The sequence below is a fragment of the Sarcophilus harrisii genome, chromosome 2 (genome assembly GCF_902635505.1).
Source record: "Sarcophilus harrisii chromosome 2, mSarHar1.11, whole genome shotgun sequence".
NCBI lineage: Eukaryota > Metazoa > Chordata > Mammalia > Dasyuromorphia > Dasyuridae > Sarcophilus > Sarcophilus harrisii.
In genome coordinates this window covers 452,543,940-452,564,037 of record NC_045427.1, presented here as the reverse complement: position 1 = coordinate 452,564,037, position 20,098 = coordinate 452,543,940, and the positions used below count along the sequence as shown (strand labels likewise).

The window sequence follows — 20,098 nt, the reverse complement described above, 5'->3', positions numbered from 1 at the left end:
AATCTCAGGTATAGAATATGGTAGTCAATGGCAAAACAAGTTTGTTTTGCATAAATCTATTTATAACAAGGAAAGATTTTGAGAAGTTGTTGTTAAGAAGTGATATTGATGTGGGGAAAAAAACATCAATGAAAAATTTTTAAATTCAAAATTAAGGGACAAGAAAGAAGGAAGCAAGACTGATACCTAGTAAGTGTATTACTGAAATCTGCATTTTGCAATTTATTAAAAATTCAATGATATTTACTTTGTGGACTTGTAACTTTGACTTTATTTATTTGGACTTTTCCTATCTGCTTGCCTCCTTCCCCCTCCTATATTTACTACAGGAAGCCTCCCATAATTTTCCTCAAGCAAGGTGGTTTCACAATAACTTTGTTAATACATCATGAAGAAACTTGAACCTTTTGCTCCCTGACCTTCCTTCTCATTATTCTACTCACACAATTCTTTTGATGATGCCAATAATCAATTCAATGAGCATTTATAAAATTCCTATTGTATGCAGAGCACTGTGCTAACCATTAGGTAAACCATAAAGTTTAGAAATAAAATGATCCCTAACCCTATAGAGGGCTAAATTAAAAAATTATAAGTAAGTCCATAACAGAGATTAGGTTCTGGTGGACATTCAAGTGGATCGATCATAAACAACCATTTATTAAGTAAGCACTTATACCAAGTTGACTCTGAGCTAGGGCGGCAATACAAATGTCTCTCTCTCTCTCTTTCTCTCTCTCTCTCTCTCTCTCTCTCTCTCTCTCTCTCTCTCTCTTTTTTTTTTTTTTTTGCTGAGACAATTGGGGTTAAGTGACTTGCCCAGGGTCACGGAGCTAGGAAGTGTTAAGTGTCTGAGACCAGATTTGAACTCAGGTCCTCCTGACTTCAGGGCTGGAGTTCTATCCACTGGGCCACCTAGCTGCCCCCAAATGTCTTTTTTCAAGGAGCTTAAACTCTTCTTTGCTGGGGGATATAACATGTCCAAGGAGTACAAAATAATTAAAAGAATATTTTGGTTTTTTGGGAGGGCTGCAGTGCTAAAAATCGGAGAAGTTAGATGAAGCCTAAGTGTTTCAAGATTGCTGCTTGTTGCTGTTGTTGGATCTTCATTCTCAAAGAGGACCAAAGACATTACCTTTGTAATATGGAAGTCCATTAGAATGCTATTTTTATTATTTTTTCTATTTATTATTGATTTTAAATACTTTTATTTTCCCTAGATATACATTTTTTAAAATAATAGCTTTTTAATTTAATTTTTTATTTTTATTTATTTTTTGCTGAGTCTATTGGGATTAAGTGACTTGCCCAGGGTCACACAGCTAGGAAGGGTTACATGTCTGAGGTCAAATTCGAACTCAGGTCCTCCTGACTTCAGGACTAGTACTCTGTCCTGCACCACCTAGCTGCCCCTTAGCTTTTAATTTTAAAAATGCATTCAAAGATAGTTTTCAACATTCACCCTACAAAACTTTGTGTTCCCAGTTTTCCCCCTTCCCTTCACCCCTTCCCCTAGACAGCCAACAATCCAATATGTTAAACGTGCAATTCTAATTAGAAGGCTATTACAGAGCCCAGTTGAGAAGTGATGAGATTCTAAAGTAGTGTCTTTGGAGCAGACAGAAAAAAAGGGATGAATATGAGATGCTTGAGGAGATAAAGATGTTTTGTAGGCCACTGGAACTTAAAAGAGAGGTCAGGTTTAGAGATATGGAAGCCATATGCAAAACAATCATAGCTAAAACTGTGGAAGTGAATGAGATTGCTAAGGGAGTCAGTCTAGGGAGAGAAAGAGGTTAAGGACAGATAGATACTGGATAAAAAACCACCTCAAGGAGTAGGGAAGGGGATGAAAGAAGGGCTAGTGAAGAAAACAGTGAATAGAGAAGTCACGGTATAATCAGGAGGGCGTGGTGCTTCTGAAACCAAGAGTGGATAGAATACTCAAAGAAAGGTAATGGTCAATAATGTCAAATGTTAAAAAGACCTAGGAAAATCACCACTAGGGGAAAAAAGACCATTGGATTTGGCCTTTAGAAAATCTATACAAACTTGGAGAGAACAGTTTTGGTAAATGATTGCTAACTATGGAAGTTGTTGAGGAAAGAGTAGATGGTAAGGAAGTGTAGGAATTGGATGTAGATAACTATTTCAAAAAATTTTGCAGTAATGAAAGCTCACCTATTCTTCTTCTTGTCCTTTTCCTTTGCTTTCTTTATTCACTCTCTACTTTTCTGACTACTGTTTTTCTAGCTTCTCTTTCTCCTCCTACTTACTAAGTATCTGCATTTCTCTGAGCTGCTGCCCTTAGTTCTAGTTCCTTTATTCCTACATGTTTGCTCTTGGTGAATTAATCTTGGGTAATAATTGTAATTATCCTTTTCTATAGGTGACTCCCCAGTCTTAGCTCTAGACTCTCTCCTAGGTTCTAATGACTAAATTTCCAACTGACTTCTAAAGATCTACATTTGGATATTTTAAAAAATTATCCTAATATAATTCACCTATATCAGATTACTTGCTGTCTTGAGGAGGGGGTAGTTTGTAAGAGAGGGAGGGAGAAAAATTTAGAACACAAAATCTTACAAAAATGAATGTTGAGAACTATTTTTACATATATTTTGAAAAATAAAATACTATTGAAAATTAAAATAAAATAAAATTGTATTAATGAAAAAAAATCTAGTTTATTTCTTTTATTGGCATTATTCTAGTTACCCAGGCATAAATGCTCAGTCACCAGTGAATCTGGAGAATGACTCATTGTCACTGTCTTATCAGTTGCCAAGTTCTATTGATTCTTCTTTTTTCCACATCATTTCCTCAGGACTGGAGAAAGTACTAACAGGGAAAGAATTGTGTCCTTAGCTTCTGTCCTACCAATTTTCTGAAGGAATGGCTGCTTCATGGGCCTTGCTATTGACTGCTTTGTCAACCACTCCACTAGGACTTTACTTCTCTCCACTCTTATTAATCACTTTGTCAAATGATAAATTTTCTGATTTTTTCTTTCAATTCTTTTTCAAAATTCATTGGATTAGCAACAATTGCCATATCTATTCTCAGATCCAATAGCTATTCTTAAATATCCCTTGCAATGTTGACAGAAGAGTTTGTATCATCTAATTTCATTGTTAACTAACCCTAAATAGACTTTTTATCTTATTGGAAAAGATTTTAATTTATCCCCATTATACTTATAATACTGGCTATTGGTTTAGAATATGTACTGTTTACCACTGTCAGCATTACTATCTGATATAGTGCTAGAAAAGTGCTAACAATAACAATAAGAAATTAAAGAAATAACCATAAGTAAAAAACAAAGAAAATAATCACTTTTTGTAGATGCTTTTTGTTGGTGCTATCTGTTACTCATTATATCTAGGGATCCTTCTCCCTCCCAGTTATCACATTGACCCTTTTATCTTTGTAGAAAATAATATCTTATATAGTACTAAAGCCTTGGCTATATTATAAACTATTAAAAACACTATTATGACAATTTCCTAGTTTGAAATGCTTAGGCTCACATGAAGCAAAGTCATAATAAGTCTTCTTTGAATAAAATAATTAATTCATTACCTGTTTGGGAAGGCTTCCTCAATTAGAGTCTTCATAAAAAATGTATAGAAATTGATAAAATCTTCTGTTCAACAATCACCTTCTGGTTACTGAGTCAGAAACAAGCTTTCTTTGCTTTTTTGATCTATACCATTCTTATGGTATGTACCACAAGCTATTTGGGATAGCATAATATCTGAGATACAGTAGGTATATAATAAATGTTTTTTGATTAATGGTAATATAGCAATTACTTATGTAGACCTTATTTTTATTTGATTATAAACTCCTTGAGGACAGGGACTATGTTTTTCTCTTTTCCTATCTCTGTTACCTCCCTTAGACTTAATATCTGGTGCTGCAGAAGGAAAAAAGGAAAGAAAGAAAGAAGGAAGGATTCATTATACCTACAAATGAGGTTGTACTACATGTCAGAGATTGGATTCACACCCATGTCCTCACTGTGAATCTAGTATTCTTTCCATGGAACCATATTGCTTCCCTCTCAAGTTAACAAATTAAAAAAAATTATTTGAAATTCTTTATTTTCAGTTCTGAATTTCCTCTCTTCCTCCTGTCCTTTGAGAGAGGCCATTAAGAAGGCAAGAAAAAAAGCAAGAAAAATAAATGAAAGAAAATTGCTTTCAAATGCACTTAAAAGCTCTCTCTTTGGAGGTGGACAGCATTTTTCTCCACAAATCTTTTGGAATTCTTTTGGATCACTGTATAGATCAGAATAGCTAAATCTTTTACATTTGATCATATTTGCAATATTGCTGTTACTGTGTACAATGTTTTCCTAGTTTTGCTCACTTCATTCTTAGGTTTCTTTCTTTTCTTTCTTTCTTTCTTTTTATTTTTTATTTTTATTTTATTTTATTTTATTTTTTGCTGAGGCAATTGAGGTTGAGTGACTTGCCCAAAGTCACACAGCTAGGGATTGTTAAGTGAGTGAGGCCAGATCTGAACTCAGGTCCTCCTGACTTCAGGGCTGCTGCTCTATCTACTGCATCAGCAAGCTGACCCATTCTGATACCATCCCCTTTCATCATTTCTTACACAGTAGTATTTCATCACATTAATTTACCACAATTTGTTCAGCTATCCCCTAGTTAACAGACATTCTTTCAGTTCCACATTCTTTGCCATTACAAAAACAGTTGCTATAAATATTTTTGTACATATGAGTCTTTTCCTTTTTCTTTTGATTTCTTTGCTGAGTCAAAGGATACATGCAGTTTTATACCTCTTTTTGAATAATTATTTATTCTCCAGAAAGACTGTACTAGTTTACAACTTTAGCAACTTAATGACCCTACTTTTCCATATTCCTCCAGTATTTGTCATTTTCCTTTTCTCTCATTTTAGCCAATTTGATGGGTGTGAGATGGTACTTGAGAATTGTTTTAATTTGCATTTCTTTAATTCATAGTGACTTATGGCATTTTAAAATCTGACTATGGAAAGTTTCGATTTATTTATCAGAAACTGTTCATATCTTTTGGCCATTTGACCAACTGGTGAATGGCTCTTATTTTTATAAATCTGATTCAGTTCTCTATATATCTGAGAAATGAGATTTTAGTCAAAGTTATTTGCTATAAATTCCCCTCCCCCAGTTTCCTGCTTTCCTTCTAAATTTGGGTCAGTTGATTTTGTTTGTGTAAAAAACATTAATTTAGATATACTCAAATTTATGCATTTTCCTTCCCATGATCTTTTCTATCATGTATTTTATTATGACTTCTTCCTTTATGCACAGATCTGACAAATATTTTTTCCATGGTCCCCTAATTTGATTCTATCATCTTTTATGTCTAAATCATGTATTCATTTTGAGTTTATTTTAGTATACAGTATGAGATGTTGGTTTAAAGGTAGCAAACTTTAATTTCTTCCCTTGAATTTCATTTAGATATGCCATTTGAACATGCTCTACTTCTTTAGTTAAAACACTGGAGCTTGTGGAAGGAAGGTAAAGGGGAAGGAAGAAAAGAAGCAAGGAAAGCAGGCAGTAAGGGAAAGAGAGAAGGAATGGAAAGAAAGAAAAAGGGAGGAATAAGGGAGGGAAGAAAAAAAAGAAGGGAGAGAGGGAAGGAAAGAAGGAAGGGAAAGTAAGAGGGAAAGAAATAAGGAAGGAAAGGAGGAAGGGAAAGAAGAAAAAAGGAAAGAAAGAAAATAGAAAGGATGAAATGAAAGAAAGAAAGAAAAAATTTAAGAAGAAAGGAAGAAAAGAATGATGGGAAGAAGAAAACATAAATTACATGAGTAATTGATATTTAGATTATACTTGCATTTTAGGTCATTACTCTCTGTACTAAATGCTATTCCCAGATAGAAGGTATTAGCTTTAATTTAAATCATGGAGAAATTGCAGCTTCCTTTTTTCTCTATAATAACAAATTAATAAGGAATACTACCTTTGTCTGCTCTGGTAATTAGTAGGTCCAAGGATTCCAATACATGTATCTGCTTCACTTGCAGAGTTTTGTCAAATACTGGTACTATTGGTTGGCCATCTGAAAAAGAAAACAGTTCATTCAATCCTATAAACATGGCTTAGGCTTATTAAATATTCTACAGTTTATTTTAGGGTTACTTGTTTTTCTAGTCAAGAAAGAAGAGTTTATCTTGCCAGAGATTTCGTAAGTCTGTACAATGAGACCATTATTCTGCTCTTCTTATTTTGGATGGAAGGTAGGTGCTTTCTTCCTCACGGGGTTCATCAATGCACAGTGATTTACACTGGCAGCTAGATGTGGTCAATTAATGTTTTCTCTAAGTTAATCAAAAAGAAAGTAATACCTACCAAATCAAGAATTCAATTCTGTTCCTCCTTTATACCAAAGGTCTGAAAATGATTTTTTAAAAAAGAAAGGCAATCTGGCCCTTTTAGAAGTTTCCTTTTTAAAAAAAATACAATATAATAAGATTTTGTATAACTTAATTTCTTATATGAAAACGAGAAATAATTTTAAGGAGTGGCAGTTTGTTTTATGTGGAAATTAATGCCATGTTCAAGTGCTAGTTCAGATCACCATCTATCCAGTCTGAGGCACATGTATCAGGCTGAATAACATTATAGTGGCATTAGTTATAATGTTTTAATAACTTTTTATTGTAAAGCTCTCCCCTCCAATATCTTATCACAGAATAGAGATATGAGTTCACAATGGACTGCAAACTCTGTCAGGCATGATCAAACTGGAAAGATTTTAAGCATGAGTCAAGTGACATACTATCAATATACAGCAGTCCTAACCAAATATGGAGAGATTTATTAATAGAAGATTGGTCATTATTAGAAGGCATCTTTTAGCTATAGCGACTTATAAAACTGCTTACTAATAATGCATGAAGGGGCTAGAATCCACTTGAAGAGGAATCAATATTGGTTGGAACAACATTTTGTGGGGGCATACTTGAAAATAAAAGGTTCCTTTCTTAGAATTTTGACTTGGTATCATAGAGTTAGAGTTGGCATGGATAGAGGTCATCTAGTCCCAACCTCCATTTAACATATGAGAAAACAGGGCCAGAGAGAAGAAGAGACTGCCACATGGTTAATTAAAAAGAAGGCAATGTATCAGGCTGTACTATACCAATAAGGGGCAGAAGAAGGCTTAATACTTGTTTGCTCTGAATCTAGAACTCTTTCCATGATACTATACTGCCTCTTTCTAAAGATAATAAACATTTTTTTCTTTTGCATTTCCCACAGATGCATCATTTTAACATATATTACTTTTGTATCTCAACTGCTCTCTGTATGGAAATTCCAGATATTTCATTCTATCCAGGAACATTCTTTTTTACCAAAAAAAAAAAAAAAAAAAAAAAGGAAGAAAAGTCAATTAAAATGAACAAGTAACAGAAAAGTCAAGTTAGCAAAAATGTTTAGGAAGAATATAGATTATGGCAGCTTTAAGAGATGAATCTAATGAATAAAGTTTAGTAGGGATGATTTAAAAAGACCTACACTTGTAGTTTTAAAAAGCTAGTGATTTTCATGATCTGTAGGTTCAATGTAAATCAAGAGTATGACATAGGAAGCAACCCCCAAAACTGAACTAAAAGTATTTTCTTTTTGTTTGGGACTAGTAATTGTCAATGGGAATGCTGAATGAATAAACTCCTCCTACCAGTGGTAACCTTAGAAAGTGGCCTGGAAAACTGAGAGGTTAAGAGATGTCCTCAGAGTCACATTTTAAGGAGTTTTACCAATTTTACATATAGCTGGCATATGTCAAAAGGCAGGCTCTCCTGGACTTTAAGGGCAGTTCTCCCTCTAATGTGATCCAGACTAAATTAATAAAAATATATTAAGAAGAAGGGCCTTAGTGAATTATATTTGGAATGTTCTGTTTAGTTCTAAATGCTCTATTTTAGATAGGATATAGACAGAGTGGAGCAGGTCCAGAAGAGGGTAATCAGAATGAATAAATTTTGGGACACATGATAGCTAATCTTTAAGTACTTGAAGGACTATTGTGTCATCCAGATAACAGCTTTATTTTGCTCGGCCCTTAAGGACCAAGATGGGAATTAGGAAGAGGCAGACTTCAGCACTGTATAAAAAACATCTTGAAATGGAGTGTTTGGAGAACTCGGACTAGGATGATGACTTATAAGATATGTTGCAGAAGATATTTCTGCTCAGATGTAGGTTATGCCTTAATAATCTCTGAACTCCTTTCCAACTGTGAGATTATATGAATCTTTATACTTACTATCTTCAGGATTTCTTTAGAGTATTTGCTACTGTTCTAAGTGTCTGCTAATTAGACATGTTCTCTACCAGTGCATAGAGGAGAGGAAGAATTATTAAACCAATTTCATGAGGAAGAAAATTTGTCCTAAGCTTAAATGAGATCTAGAACAGAAGATGTAGAATATTATAAAAATTCCACATAGAAAATTACTTTTTGCCATCATATTTTTACTTTTCCTTATTATTTTTCTATTTCCTTCCTTCCTCTCTTTCTCTGGTTTCCTTTTCTTTCTCTGTCCTCCCTCCTTTCCTTCCTTCCTTTTGTTTTCTTTTTTCTTCTCTCCCTTCCGTCTTTCCTTCCTTCCTTCCTTCCTCCTTCCTTTCCTCCATTCCTCCCTTCTTCCCTCCCTTCTTCCTTCTCTCCATTCCTCCCTTTTTCCCTCCCTCCCTCCCTTCCTTTCTCCCTCCCTCCTTCCCTCCCTCCCTCCTTCTCTTCCTTCCTTCCTTCCTTCCTTCCTTCCTTCCTTCCTTCCTTCCTTCCTTCCTTCCTTCCTTTCTTCCTCCCTTCCCTCTCTCCCTCCCTTCCTTCTTTAACTCTTTCTTCCCCATTTTCTTTCTGCCTCTATTTTTTCTTTCCCCAGAGTTTTCATAAAAAGATTAGTAAGTCTTGCTTAGCAAAGTTAGGAATATTTCTGAGAGAGGGATAAAGTTAAACTATCTCGAAAAATATCTTCACCTTTCATTGGCATTTGGGGTCATTTGAAGCACTATTATTGAGATCTGGTGTTAGTCATGCCTTCTTAGTTCTGATTAGTCTCTGGACTTTTCTCAGTTACAATTATTAGATGAAATATTATAAAACTGATTGTAATACACTAGGGTCTTTACTTCTGCCAGTCATTCTCCTCTCTGTCTGCCTTAACCTCTCATGAAAAATTTCTCAGAGGTCACTTGATGCACCTTCTCTGGAGCATCTTTTCTGAAAGAAAGGTATTATCTCAAGTTACTGAAATACATTTTCTCTCACTGGAACAATGTGTTATTGGAATTTGGTCAGTGTCTTTTATTAAACGGTTTTTAATAAATGGATTAATAATTAAATAAATTAATTAAATAGATAACCATTATAATTATATCGTTACCTGGTAGAAAACTTCAGTGCAAAAGACATTGTGCTTCTATCTTTTTTATAATCATGGGGTGAATGAGAAAAAAAGTCACTCTAAAGAAATGTTACATAACAATTTATATTTTTATATAATTCATATTTCATGATTTATCATGAAATAACATTAATATTACAAAAACATGTACACATAGCAAGTATGTGTTCTATATTGAAAATCTTTTTTTCATGTGGCTAAAAACTGTTAAAAATGGTTGAAAAGTTAATTTTATGGGAAGAAATGAATCAGCCTATTCTGGTCATATAGGATAATATCCTTCAGCAATCTATTTCATGATAAATTTAGTATTAAATAAGAAAAATTAGGAATATTTATGTCATCTAATCATATTTCAGACTTTTTTGAAAGTAGTTTTTGCTATTTATAAACTACAAAGTAAACGGGCGAAAATGGCTTTATGGCAAATAGAATATCAAGTGTGTAAATCTGTTAGTGAAAGTAGTAAAAATGGGACAGTAAAATATGGAACTTGCTCAAAATGTTAGGTTCATGTGCTGAAATAAATCATATGATACAGCAAAAAATGTGGAAGGAATTATAAAAGACTACAAGCTAAAAGCATATCATAAAATATAGAGAAAGCCTTGAGGTTCATCCTGCTTTGTTGATGCTTGATGTAAGAAAACAGGAAAGCATGATTTTGTAGCAAGCATATGAAGAAAGGAAAAATGCCTATATTTATGCTTTGGTCTATGCATTTAAACAACTCTATTTAGCAAAGTCCTCTAATTCAGAAGAAAACAATTTTTTTTCTTGGCAAGTCATGATAATGAGTGTACATATAAGACACAAATCTCTAATGCTAGTTTCATAAGGTGTATATAAAATGTACCAGATGATATTTATAGGGGGGGGGGGAGTGTTTAAGAGTGGGAATGAAAGATAAATTTAATCTATATATCTGATCAGAAGAGATCAGAAGTTTTCCTTTGACTGAACTTCATCTAGGCTAAAATTTAGAAGCAATTAAAAATATATATATAAATATTTAATGTGAAAGAAAGTAGGTACAATTTACCAATACTTTTCTTCAGGAAAATACAGTAATATCATATATGAAATGAGCATTTTTGTCAATAGTTTACCATAAACACTTATCCTGGAATGATGGTTATTTTAAAAGCTATCTTTAAGGCACTATTACAACCACTGAAGATAATGAGCTTCGGATGATTTAACATTTTATATACATGTTGTAGCAGACATAGTACCATGGTTGGAAATTAGAAGAACAGAAATCTAGTCATAACTCTGCCACTACTCACTAATTATGATCCTAGGTAGACTGTTTAATCTCGTTGGAACTCAGGAGACTGGGGCTCTATTCCTACTTCTGCCACTAACTAGTTATGATCCTGGGCAGATTGTTGCCCAGACCCTGGGCAATGTCCTTGGGCCTCAGTTTCCTCACCAGAAAATTTAAGACATTAGACTCTTTACATGAGTCTAATCTCTATATAATCTCTACAATCTCCAGTTCTAAAATTCTATGATTCTATTCATCTGAACAAAAAAAGAAATATAGGGGTTTTTATTATTTTCTCCTAAATTAATCAGGAAATGAAAATTCACAAATTCTCAGGAATTCAGCATTTGGAAACAGATATGAAACAAAATAGATATTAAAATTTAACCTATTTTAAATAAGGATAGAACTATATTAGTTGTCCTGTAAGGTAACTTCATGTCTTATAAATCACAGCCCTTACATGCATGATAGTGTATATAATATCCTATTATAACATAGAATACCTATTATTTGGTGTTATTACTATTTCCTGACTACAATTTTAAAAGTTTCTGTTCAAGTTAAAATATAAACATTATTTGTATGTATATGGCTTAGCCTGCAACATTTTGAAGTTACCAATAACTGTAATTTTTGAGTCCATGGCCTCAATAGCAAATGGCAGTGTAAGTGATTAAACTTGAATTCATATACTAGCTCCAGTATTTAATAGCTGTGTAACCCTTGAAGACACTTTACTTCTCTGGATATCAGCTTCTTCATCTGTTAAATGTATATAGCAATCTTAGTACTACCTAACATTACCGGATTGTTGATGATACTTTGAAAATCTTGACAAGATATAGCAGAGCATTCCTAATATCAAATATTCCTATTAAATGTTGACCATGTATTAAAAAGAAAAGCTAACATACTCCAAACTAGATTTTTCTTTTAGAAGTATACCCTTCTTCAGATTTTAAGTTTGGGGATAATAAAAATAAAATTGTAGACTCTGGAAAAAGATTCCTGTTTAAGATTAATATTTTCTCAGAAGAAAATATGCAATCAAATTTTGTTTTCTAGCACAGGCTTATTGTTATATTCTCCTTCTCTTTAAAAATTTTTGCCTTTGATTATTAACTATTGGTTAGGAGATATATCCTAGTTAATATATTTCACAGCTAATAGGCCTGATCCTCAAGATGGCAGATTATGTTTTTTTGCCACCAGCTATGCCTAAGTAGACAATCCTTCCTATACTATATATGGGAAGAGATGAAGTCATGCTCTTGATGTTATTCTCTCTGCATTTTTAATTGTTGGGCATGGCAATGGACTCAAAAACGATAGAGGCTAATAAAGTGCCTGCATTGTACTTATAAAGCAATGTTATATCTCTCTATTACACATGGGAGTATATTTTATGTACTTTTACCCTGTTGCAACTCTGCTTGTTTCTTTAAGATTCATAATACTTCTTTTCTGCATACTTCTTTCAGAAACAGTATTATTCAGGATGTGGAAAGTTAAACACAAAAATTTAAAGGAGGCAGGACAGTCCCTGAGATAATGATTTAACATATCTATTAGTTTCAGATAAAACCTCTGAAGCTAGCCCAGAACTCTATCCACATTCTTTTTATGTGTGTAAACTTGTGATTTAATTGGTATAAGGAATTTCCAGTGAGGAAACTCCCTCTATGACAGCAGCTTAATAATTTATACCTCAATTTATAGTCTTAGAGAGTTGTCTGGGGATCACCAAGAAGTTAAATAACTTGCCTAAGGTTAGTAATATAGTATGCATCTCAGGTAAGCCTTGAATTCAAGTAGGCAATGTTAGACTTCCTAACTATTCATAATGCCTCTAAAATCCAGAATGTCCAGGTCCTCTTTTGCCTTTGTTGAGTTCTTCCAGAGGTTTCCATTGTGGGGAGGGGCCCAGATAGGCTAACTTTCATTCCTTTCTCACCTGTGCTTTTGACTTTCCAGACATGAACACCAGGTCCTTTCCACCCCCCTTTTGGTTGCCTTTTATATACTTTTTTTCCCTAATAGGATATAAGCACCTTGATGACATTTTTGCTTTTTCTATGTTTCTAGTTTTTAACACAGCACATGCCAAGTGCTTAATAAATGTGCCTTGCCCTTTCTATTCATTATCATTTGCTGATACTTCATTAAAGTATTTTATTTCCTGAACAATCAGATGTTTGATGTATAGTTGGTTCTTTGTTCTTTCCCATAGTTCCTTCTTTCAAAATATTTGGTATCTGCAGGGGTGGGAAGGGTAGAGGTCATGGAGAACTGCATAGACCCCAAACTACACTCAGGTGGCAACTAACACAGACTGTTGACATCTCAGATTTAAGCAATTCCATTCAGCTATTTTGGAAGCTCAAGTTGCTCATAAACAAGTGAGGGATGTTTTCTGGAGTAGAAGACTCCCACTGAAACCTAGGATTGGGATCATCTCTGGAAGCTGGAGGATGATGGGAAATTTGCTCTCTGGACAAGATGTAGTATAGCTAGATGAAGATAGGAACAGTGATAAGGGTTTTTTTTTTTTTTTTAAATAAAAGGGCCAGTATGATGGGGATTATCTTTGAGCAGTGATACTAAACAGGTCCTACTCTACAGAGTACAAGGATCTTTGAGGCCATAGAAAGACTTAAAAAAAAACTACCTATTAACAATATCCAAGTGCTACTGTATTTTTATTTATTCTGTTAAATATTTCCCAATTACATTTTTATCTTATCTTCTGACAAACAAAACAAAAACAAGTTAAGATTTTTCATTCTGTACTGGCAAAGGCATCCTGCTTAAAAGACAATAGGTAGAAGGAAAGGGAAGGCCAGGAAGGAGAGAGAGAGAAGGCTCACAAACGTTAGCTCATAATGACCAAAGGAGCCATTGCAATGACAGTGCCTGATGACACCTGCTGGACGAACTGAGGAACCACCAGAGAGTTAAGATCAACACCTACTGAACTAGCTAAGGGAAAGGAACAAATCCACTCAGGATGATGATGGGGAATTTACACAAATCTTTGAGAAGGGCTTGATCATTAGGAAATTTAAGTGTGTTTTGCAAAGTTTTCAGAATCAATCAATCAATATTTTAAGTGCTAGGCATCTTGCTGAGCATTGGAGATATAAAGAAAGGGGGAAAAAGCCAGCTCCTGCCTGCCCTCAAGAGATTCATAATAAAAAGGGAGACAACAATCAGATGTACAAACCAACTACATAAAGGATAAAGAGTTAATAATCCACAATCCCTTTTAAATTAAGAGGGCTCAGGAAAGGCTTTCTAGAAAAGGGTAGGTTCTAGCTGGGAAGTGGAACTAGGGAAGCCATGAGGGAGAGATGAGGAGAGAAGGCATTCATTCCAGGCCTGGCGACGGCTGGAGAAATGGAGATGGAGGATCTTGTGCCAGGAATAGCAAGGAGGGCAATGTCACTTGATCTAATAGTATGTGGGCAAACATGAGAATGATGTGGTGTAGCTTCTAGGGGAGATGTGTAGCAATAACCCTAAAATCCTCTGGTTTTGGGAGTTGGAAAAGATATATTTCTTCCCATAGGTTATTCTGTCCCAGTTTACTTTATATGATCAGGATGCTAAAGCTACAAATATTGCTGGCTGTCACATAACAGCCAGTTGGTCAGTGATAACAGAGTTTCTGAGACAAATGATCAACAATAATGAGATGCTTAAAGCTGACATAGGCGCAGAACAAAATTGGGTATCCTAGTGACTTTTCAGGCTTAAAAGCACACCTCCAGCATCAGCTCTGCCCAGAGAATTATGGGTATTATATCTGCACACTAAGTCAGAACCAGGCTACTCCTCAATTCCACCTCTAAAGCATAAATTAACATACCAGGTTTCTCCAATTTTTTCCTATAAATTTATCTTTTTTCTCCTGATTCTTTGTTAACTTCTTCTGGAACTTAGCCCAATTCAATTAGCATTACAATTAAAATAAACTTTGCCTCATGACTTGGAGATGGGTGCCAGGCAGCCAAAATTCTTTTGATACCTCACAATACTGGTCTGGAACCCCAACCTTTTTGGAGTACCCCTTGAATCCCAACAAGAAGACTGGAAATATTGAGGTGGAGCAGAGCTAGGTCACAAAGGGTGTTGAATGCCAAACATAGGATTTTTTTTTTTATATAATCCTGGAGGTGATAAGGGAACTACTGGAGTTTATTGAATATGGCGTGTGTGTGTGTGTGTGTGTGTGTGTGTGTGACATGACTGGGACTGGAGCTTTAGAAAAATCATTCTGGTGGTTGCTAAAACTTTCCCTTTTTTGGAGGGGAAGACATTGTGAACTTTACTTCTGAAGGGATCTAGGGCTTTTCCAGGTTTCAGGCACAGAGGATGGTAGAGGGTAATGAGTGGGAGATAATGACAAAAGTCAGAAATCTTTCTGAAGGTTACCTGGATCTTTCTTATTGTGAGGGCTTAACACAAAAGTTATATATGTATTAGCAGATTAAAAAAAATATTTCAGATCTAATTTCTTCATATTACTCTAAAAATAAGGCAATTTAAATAAAAACATGAGAATTTATAGAATTTCATAACAAGTGAGACCTAAAAAGAAAATTCAGAATCATTTAATCTAACTAATTGTACAGGTGATGAAATTGAGGTCCAGAGAGGTTGAATGGTTTGCCTAAAGTCATACGAGTATCAAAAAGTAGAGCCAAAATTCAAATTTAGGTTTTCTTACTGCAATTCAAGTATTCTCTTTCTGTTAGGCCATTGGTTTGATCTTTGTCCTTGGACTTTGGGGTCAGTGTTCTTTCCTGGTTCTTTATTTAATTTCACTATTGCTAACCTCACTATAGTATAAAGTAGTTTAATAGTCTAAAATGAATCACATTCATCATTATCAGAAATTCTGTTACACAAATATAGACATTTATAGGAGCAACTACTCACTAACCATCTACTAGCAAGACGCCAGCATCTGTAGAGACCAGCAAGGCCTGGCCCCAGGAATCTGCGCATACAGCTTCGTGAGGAAAATTACTGCAGAAACACTGGGACTCCCACGGCTACGAAACAATACAAGCATTGAAAAGTAAGTGCACCCGAAAAATCAAACCATGGATTGTCAATGGAAATGTTCAGTACCATGGCTGAAACAGTAACACAGATGCCCTTATTGAACACTTCAAGATTTAAAAAGGAATAGAAATTTATTAATTTTCTTGAGGAGAAAAATCCTCTTCCAATTAATTTATTAGAAAAAAAATCTATTAACATGTTTCTGGGATGGTAAATTCTGTTTTCCTATATTGTTGATATAATCCATTTAGTATTTGGGGGGGAATCAAAACATTATAGAGATTTACTACATGAAGATATAGTTTTTCTTTCCCCCTGATACCCTTGAATCAATTGATATACATTTTCAGGGGAAGATGAAAAGATGTTTGACTTTCATTTCACCATTAAACGATACCCCACAACTTTGTATTAAATGAGATAGTGAATGTACAGTGCTTTGCAAACCATAAAGCACTATATAAATGTTAGCTATTATTATTTGTTAAAAAAAAGTTTGTCTCCTGTGTTGCTGATTCAGCAAAAATATCAATCCATACATCACACATGAGGTTGATTCTATATAAAATTGCTTCTTGAGTGATTTAACATTATAAAATCTAAAAGAGAAAATTAGCAATAGATATAGGAAAAGAGCCTATGAAAATACCTATATTCTCTCAAATAGAATATCTGATGTATGTAGACTGTTTTTCTTAAGTTGAACATTGTTTCATTTAACACAAAAAGCATCATTTCTCGTATGCTTCTATACCTACCTTGCAAATGATGGGAGAGAAAAGTCAAGTTATATCACAGTCATTCAGAGATCTTCATCTTGTTAAAAATTCTTTTGGGGTGTGTGTATGGTAATTAACTTTCAAATCATATTGCTTAGTTCTGAAATATTCAAACCCCAAAGGTCATAATAAGCTTGGGGTGATCTTGATTATCCCAGTTAAATTTTAATACTGTATCTTTATTCCTGATTTCATTGACAGATTTTGAGAATCCTGATGTGTACAAAAATATGGGATGCTTGTGTGTGTATGTGTGTGTATTTTTTTTTTCAATAAAAATGAAGAGGTCACTGAGGGGTTATTACATATCATTAGGCCTCAGGATGGAAAAATTTTTCAGAAAAATAAAGCAATTATATTTTCCCTATGTTAAATGAGAAGCAATCACCAAACATGATAAAAAAGAACCCATCAATTGATGAGATGCCCTTTTTGAATTAAGTTGTCTGATGAGTATAGGAAATGGATGATAGGAGGAAGAAATTAAACAACTGCCCTCTAGTAAAGGCAATGTCTGTTTCTAATAAAAGTTTAATTAATTTTTTCATGGCTAAGTTGTTATCAACTAGAGGAGGATTTCAATGAGACCATGAGGTAAAAATTCTTCTTGGACCAAGTTGTATCCTTAATACACAAGATAAGACTTAACTTCACTTGGTTAAGTTGAAAAATTGACATTTTTGTGACTGTGGCTCACAAAATGAGAGCTCATTAGAAACTTGACAATATGATTTTTTTTTAGTACTAACCCAAGTCCAGTTGTTTTGGGGGCTTAGTTATACTTTAGCACACAAAGGCACATGCAGATAAAAGGCAACTCAAACTGACAGATTTTCCTGTATTTTTTAGAGTCTGAAGTTTTGATGTGACAAGCAAAAGAAAGTGGAGGTTCTTAAGGAGGAGAGTGACTTAAGATGGGTGTTTGATTCATACTAATAAATATTTACTGGAGCTTTCACTTTGAGAAAGTTCTGGTGTTAGGTATTAGGTATAGAAAGCAATATAAAATTTAATCCAGGCCTTCCAGGCATTTATAGTCTAATAATGAGGCAAAGGCATGAATAAAAATAACTGCACCACAAGGGGGAGTGCACTAAGTTTACAGAAGATAAACTCTATCTCGGCAGGGCATTGGAAGACCAACTGGAACATAAAGACTGGAAAGCTAAATGTTGAAACAGTTTGAATTGCCTCGAATAATGCATTTGACTTCTAGTCATTATTATTTCTGAACTGTTTCTAATCATGTGTCAAGAACATTCTTATCTTCCACCATAGCAAAAATTTCAATTCCCTGAATAATTTAATGTACAATGTACATCTGCACACTAACATGGAAATATTATTAACTCACCTCTTTTTTACAGAGACTTGAAGTTGCCAAGCTAGTTGGAGCATCCCCTCTCACAATGGTTTTCAGTTTCAGTGCCTTAACAGGACAGATAGCTCATTTAAGGTGTGTTCATACTCAGTTTAGCGAGAGAAGGCTAAATAGCTATAACTAAACAATGACAACAGCTGACATTTAGATGAGGCTTTTCAGTTCAACAAAGCACTTTCATAGCCATCACCTCATTTTTATTTTCATAACAATTCTTTGAGGGAGGTAGTTCAAACATTATTATTCCCATTTTACAAAAGAGGAAACTGAGCCTTAACTAATTTGTCCAAGATTACAAATCTGCTGAGGGAGCCTGAACTTGTCTCCAAAGTCCAAAGTTCTTTCCACTATACCACTTTCCACTATACCAAATTCATAAGAAGATGGGTAATTTTAGGCTCAAGTATTCAAATATCTTGTGCTGTTGGCTTACAGCCATTTTCTAGCGATTTAAATAGTCACAATTTCTTTACAATATATTATAATGTAACTCAAATGTTTCAACTAATTTGCATTCATTAATATATTGGTGCCTCTCAATCCAACAAATGTTTATTAAGTAACTACTACAATGTTTATTAAGTAACTATGTACTGTGCTGTGCTGAAGATACAAAGACAAAAAAGATACAGTCACTGTCCTGAAGAAGCATACTATTGACAGAAAATCTACAAGATGATTATCAAATACATATTAAAAATTAGAGTGTGATAGAAGGAAAGGGGAACTCTAGAGGGAAATATTACTCATAACTGAGAGAAACAAAGATGACCTCATGAATATGAGTGGATCTTGAAGGAAAATAAGAATTCAGCACTTAGGTATGTGAAAAGAGTAATCTCTCCCACATCTATATAAATGCATAAAGGTATAAGGTGGCACGATGAACAGTAGAAATAATTAGCAATCTATTTTGGTCTAAACTTAAGAGTATATCAGAAATACGAAAATAGCTTGGGAAGATGCAGTGGAACCAGGCGGTCAATGACCTTGAATGTTAAACACAGGAATATTCTATGGGTAACAGGCAAATGCTGAAAGTTTTTAAATAGTGTATGAGAGAGCATCAAATTTACAAGAGTCTATCAAGATAACTTATTGAGCAGTTTTGTGAAATATATCAATTAATCAACTGGCAGGGGTAGGTTCAAGAGACAGGAAACTCAACTGTCAACAGGAGACTATTATACCAGAATAGATGAAAGATGATGAGGGCCCAAACTAAGGCAGATGAAATGTGAATGGATGGATACAAGAAATGGAGAGGAGGGAGGCTTGTAAGAACTTAATTCCTAGATGAATGTGGAAGGTAAGGGAGAGAGGAGAATCAAAAATGACACTGAGATCTGAGTCTGGCTGCCTGAGGTGGTTCAGAGAAACCAAGAAGTTGGGAAAGGGCAAGGTTTCTGGGAGAAGAAAGAGGAATCTGGTATATAGACCATGTTAAATTTGAGGTGCTGGTGGACCGCTCAGGTGAAAGTTATTTATTAGGCAACTAGAAATGTAGGACTGGAGCTCTATGGAGAGGTTGGAAGATAGATTTAACTCACCTCAGTGAAGCCAACTATGTATAAGATATAAGTGTAAGCTAGGGATACAAAAATAAAAAAAAAATTAGTGTCTGGCCTCAAGGAGCTTACATTCTACTGCATTATAGAACTGCACATTGTATTAGATAGGTAGATTTAAGAATCACTGGTAGAGAAGTGATAATTGAATTCAAGGGAGCCCATAAGAGCTAAATGTGAGAAAACAGAGAAGAAAAAGATGCTGAAGATTAAGGCTAAACGTGATCAATCAACCAACATTTATGAAATGCAAACTTATGTGCTAGGTACTAAAGACCTTACATTTTATTGGAGTAAACAATGTGTGTGTGTGTGTGTGTGTGTGTGTGTGTGTATGCGTGTGTGTATATACATATACATATATATATATATACACACACAATTACATGGAAAATATGTATAAAATACATAAAAGATAATTTGGAAGGAATTGTCTTTATAATTGGAAGGGATCAGAAAATTTCTCTAATAGCAAGTGATGGCTGAACTCTGTTTTGAGAAATGCTAGGGAATCTAAGTGGTGGAGGTGATGAAGGAGTGCATTTCTAGCCATGGAAGAAAGACTTACAAGGAGAAAGCTAGAATATGG

At 34.4% G+C, this 20,098-nt stretch overlaps 1 protein-coding gene across 3 annotated transcripts in view; it reads right to left on the bottom strand.

Annotated features, from left to right (window-relative positions):
* The window catches only part of GARNL3 (GTPase activating Rap/RanGAP domain like 3), a 223,633-nt gene that overhangs the window by 77,907 nt on the left and 125,628 nt on the right, over positions 1-20,098 (bottom strand). For all 3 annotated transcript variants that reach the window (XM_031954321.1, XM_031954322.1, XM_003757155.4), the window contains 3 exons: positions 17,915-17,989; positions 15,657-15,768; positions 5,985-6,083 (listed from right to left, as the gene is read on the bottom strand). In XM_031954321.1, coding sequence (XP_031810181.1) covers positions 5,985-6,083; positions 15,657-15,768; positions 17,915-17,989 — 286 coding nt within the window. The remainder of the gene's footprint in view (positions 1-5,984; positions 6,084-15,656; positions 15,769-17,914; positions 17,990-20,098) is intronic.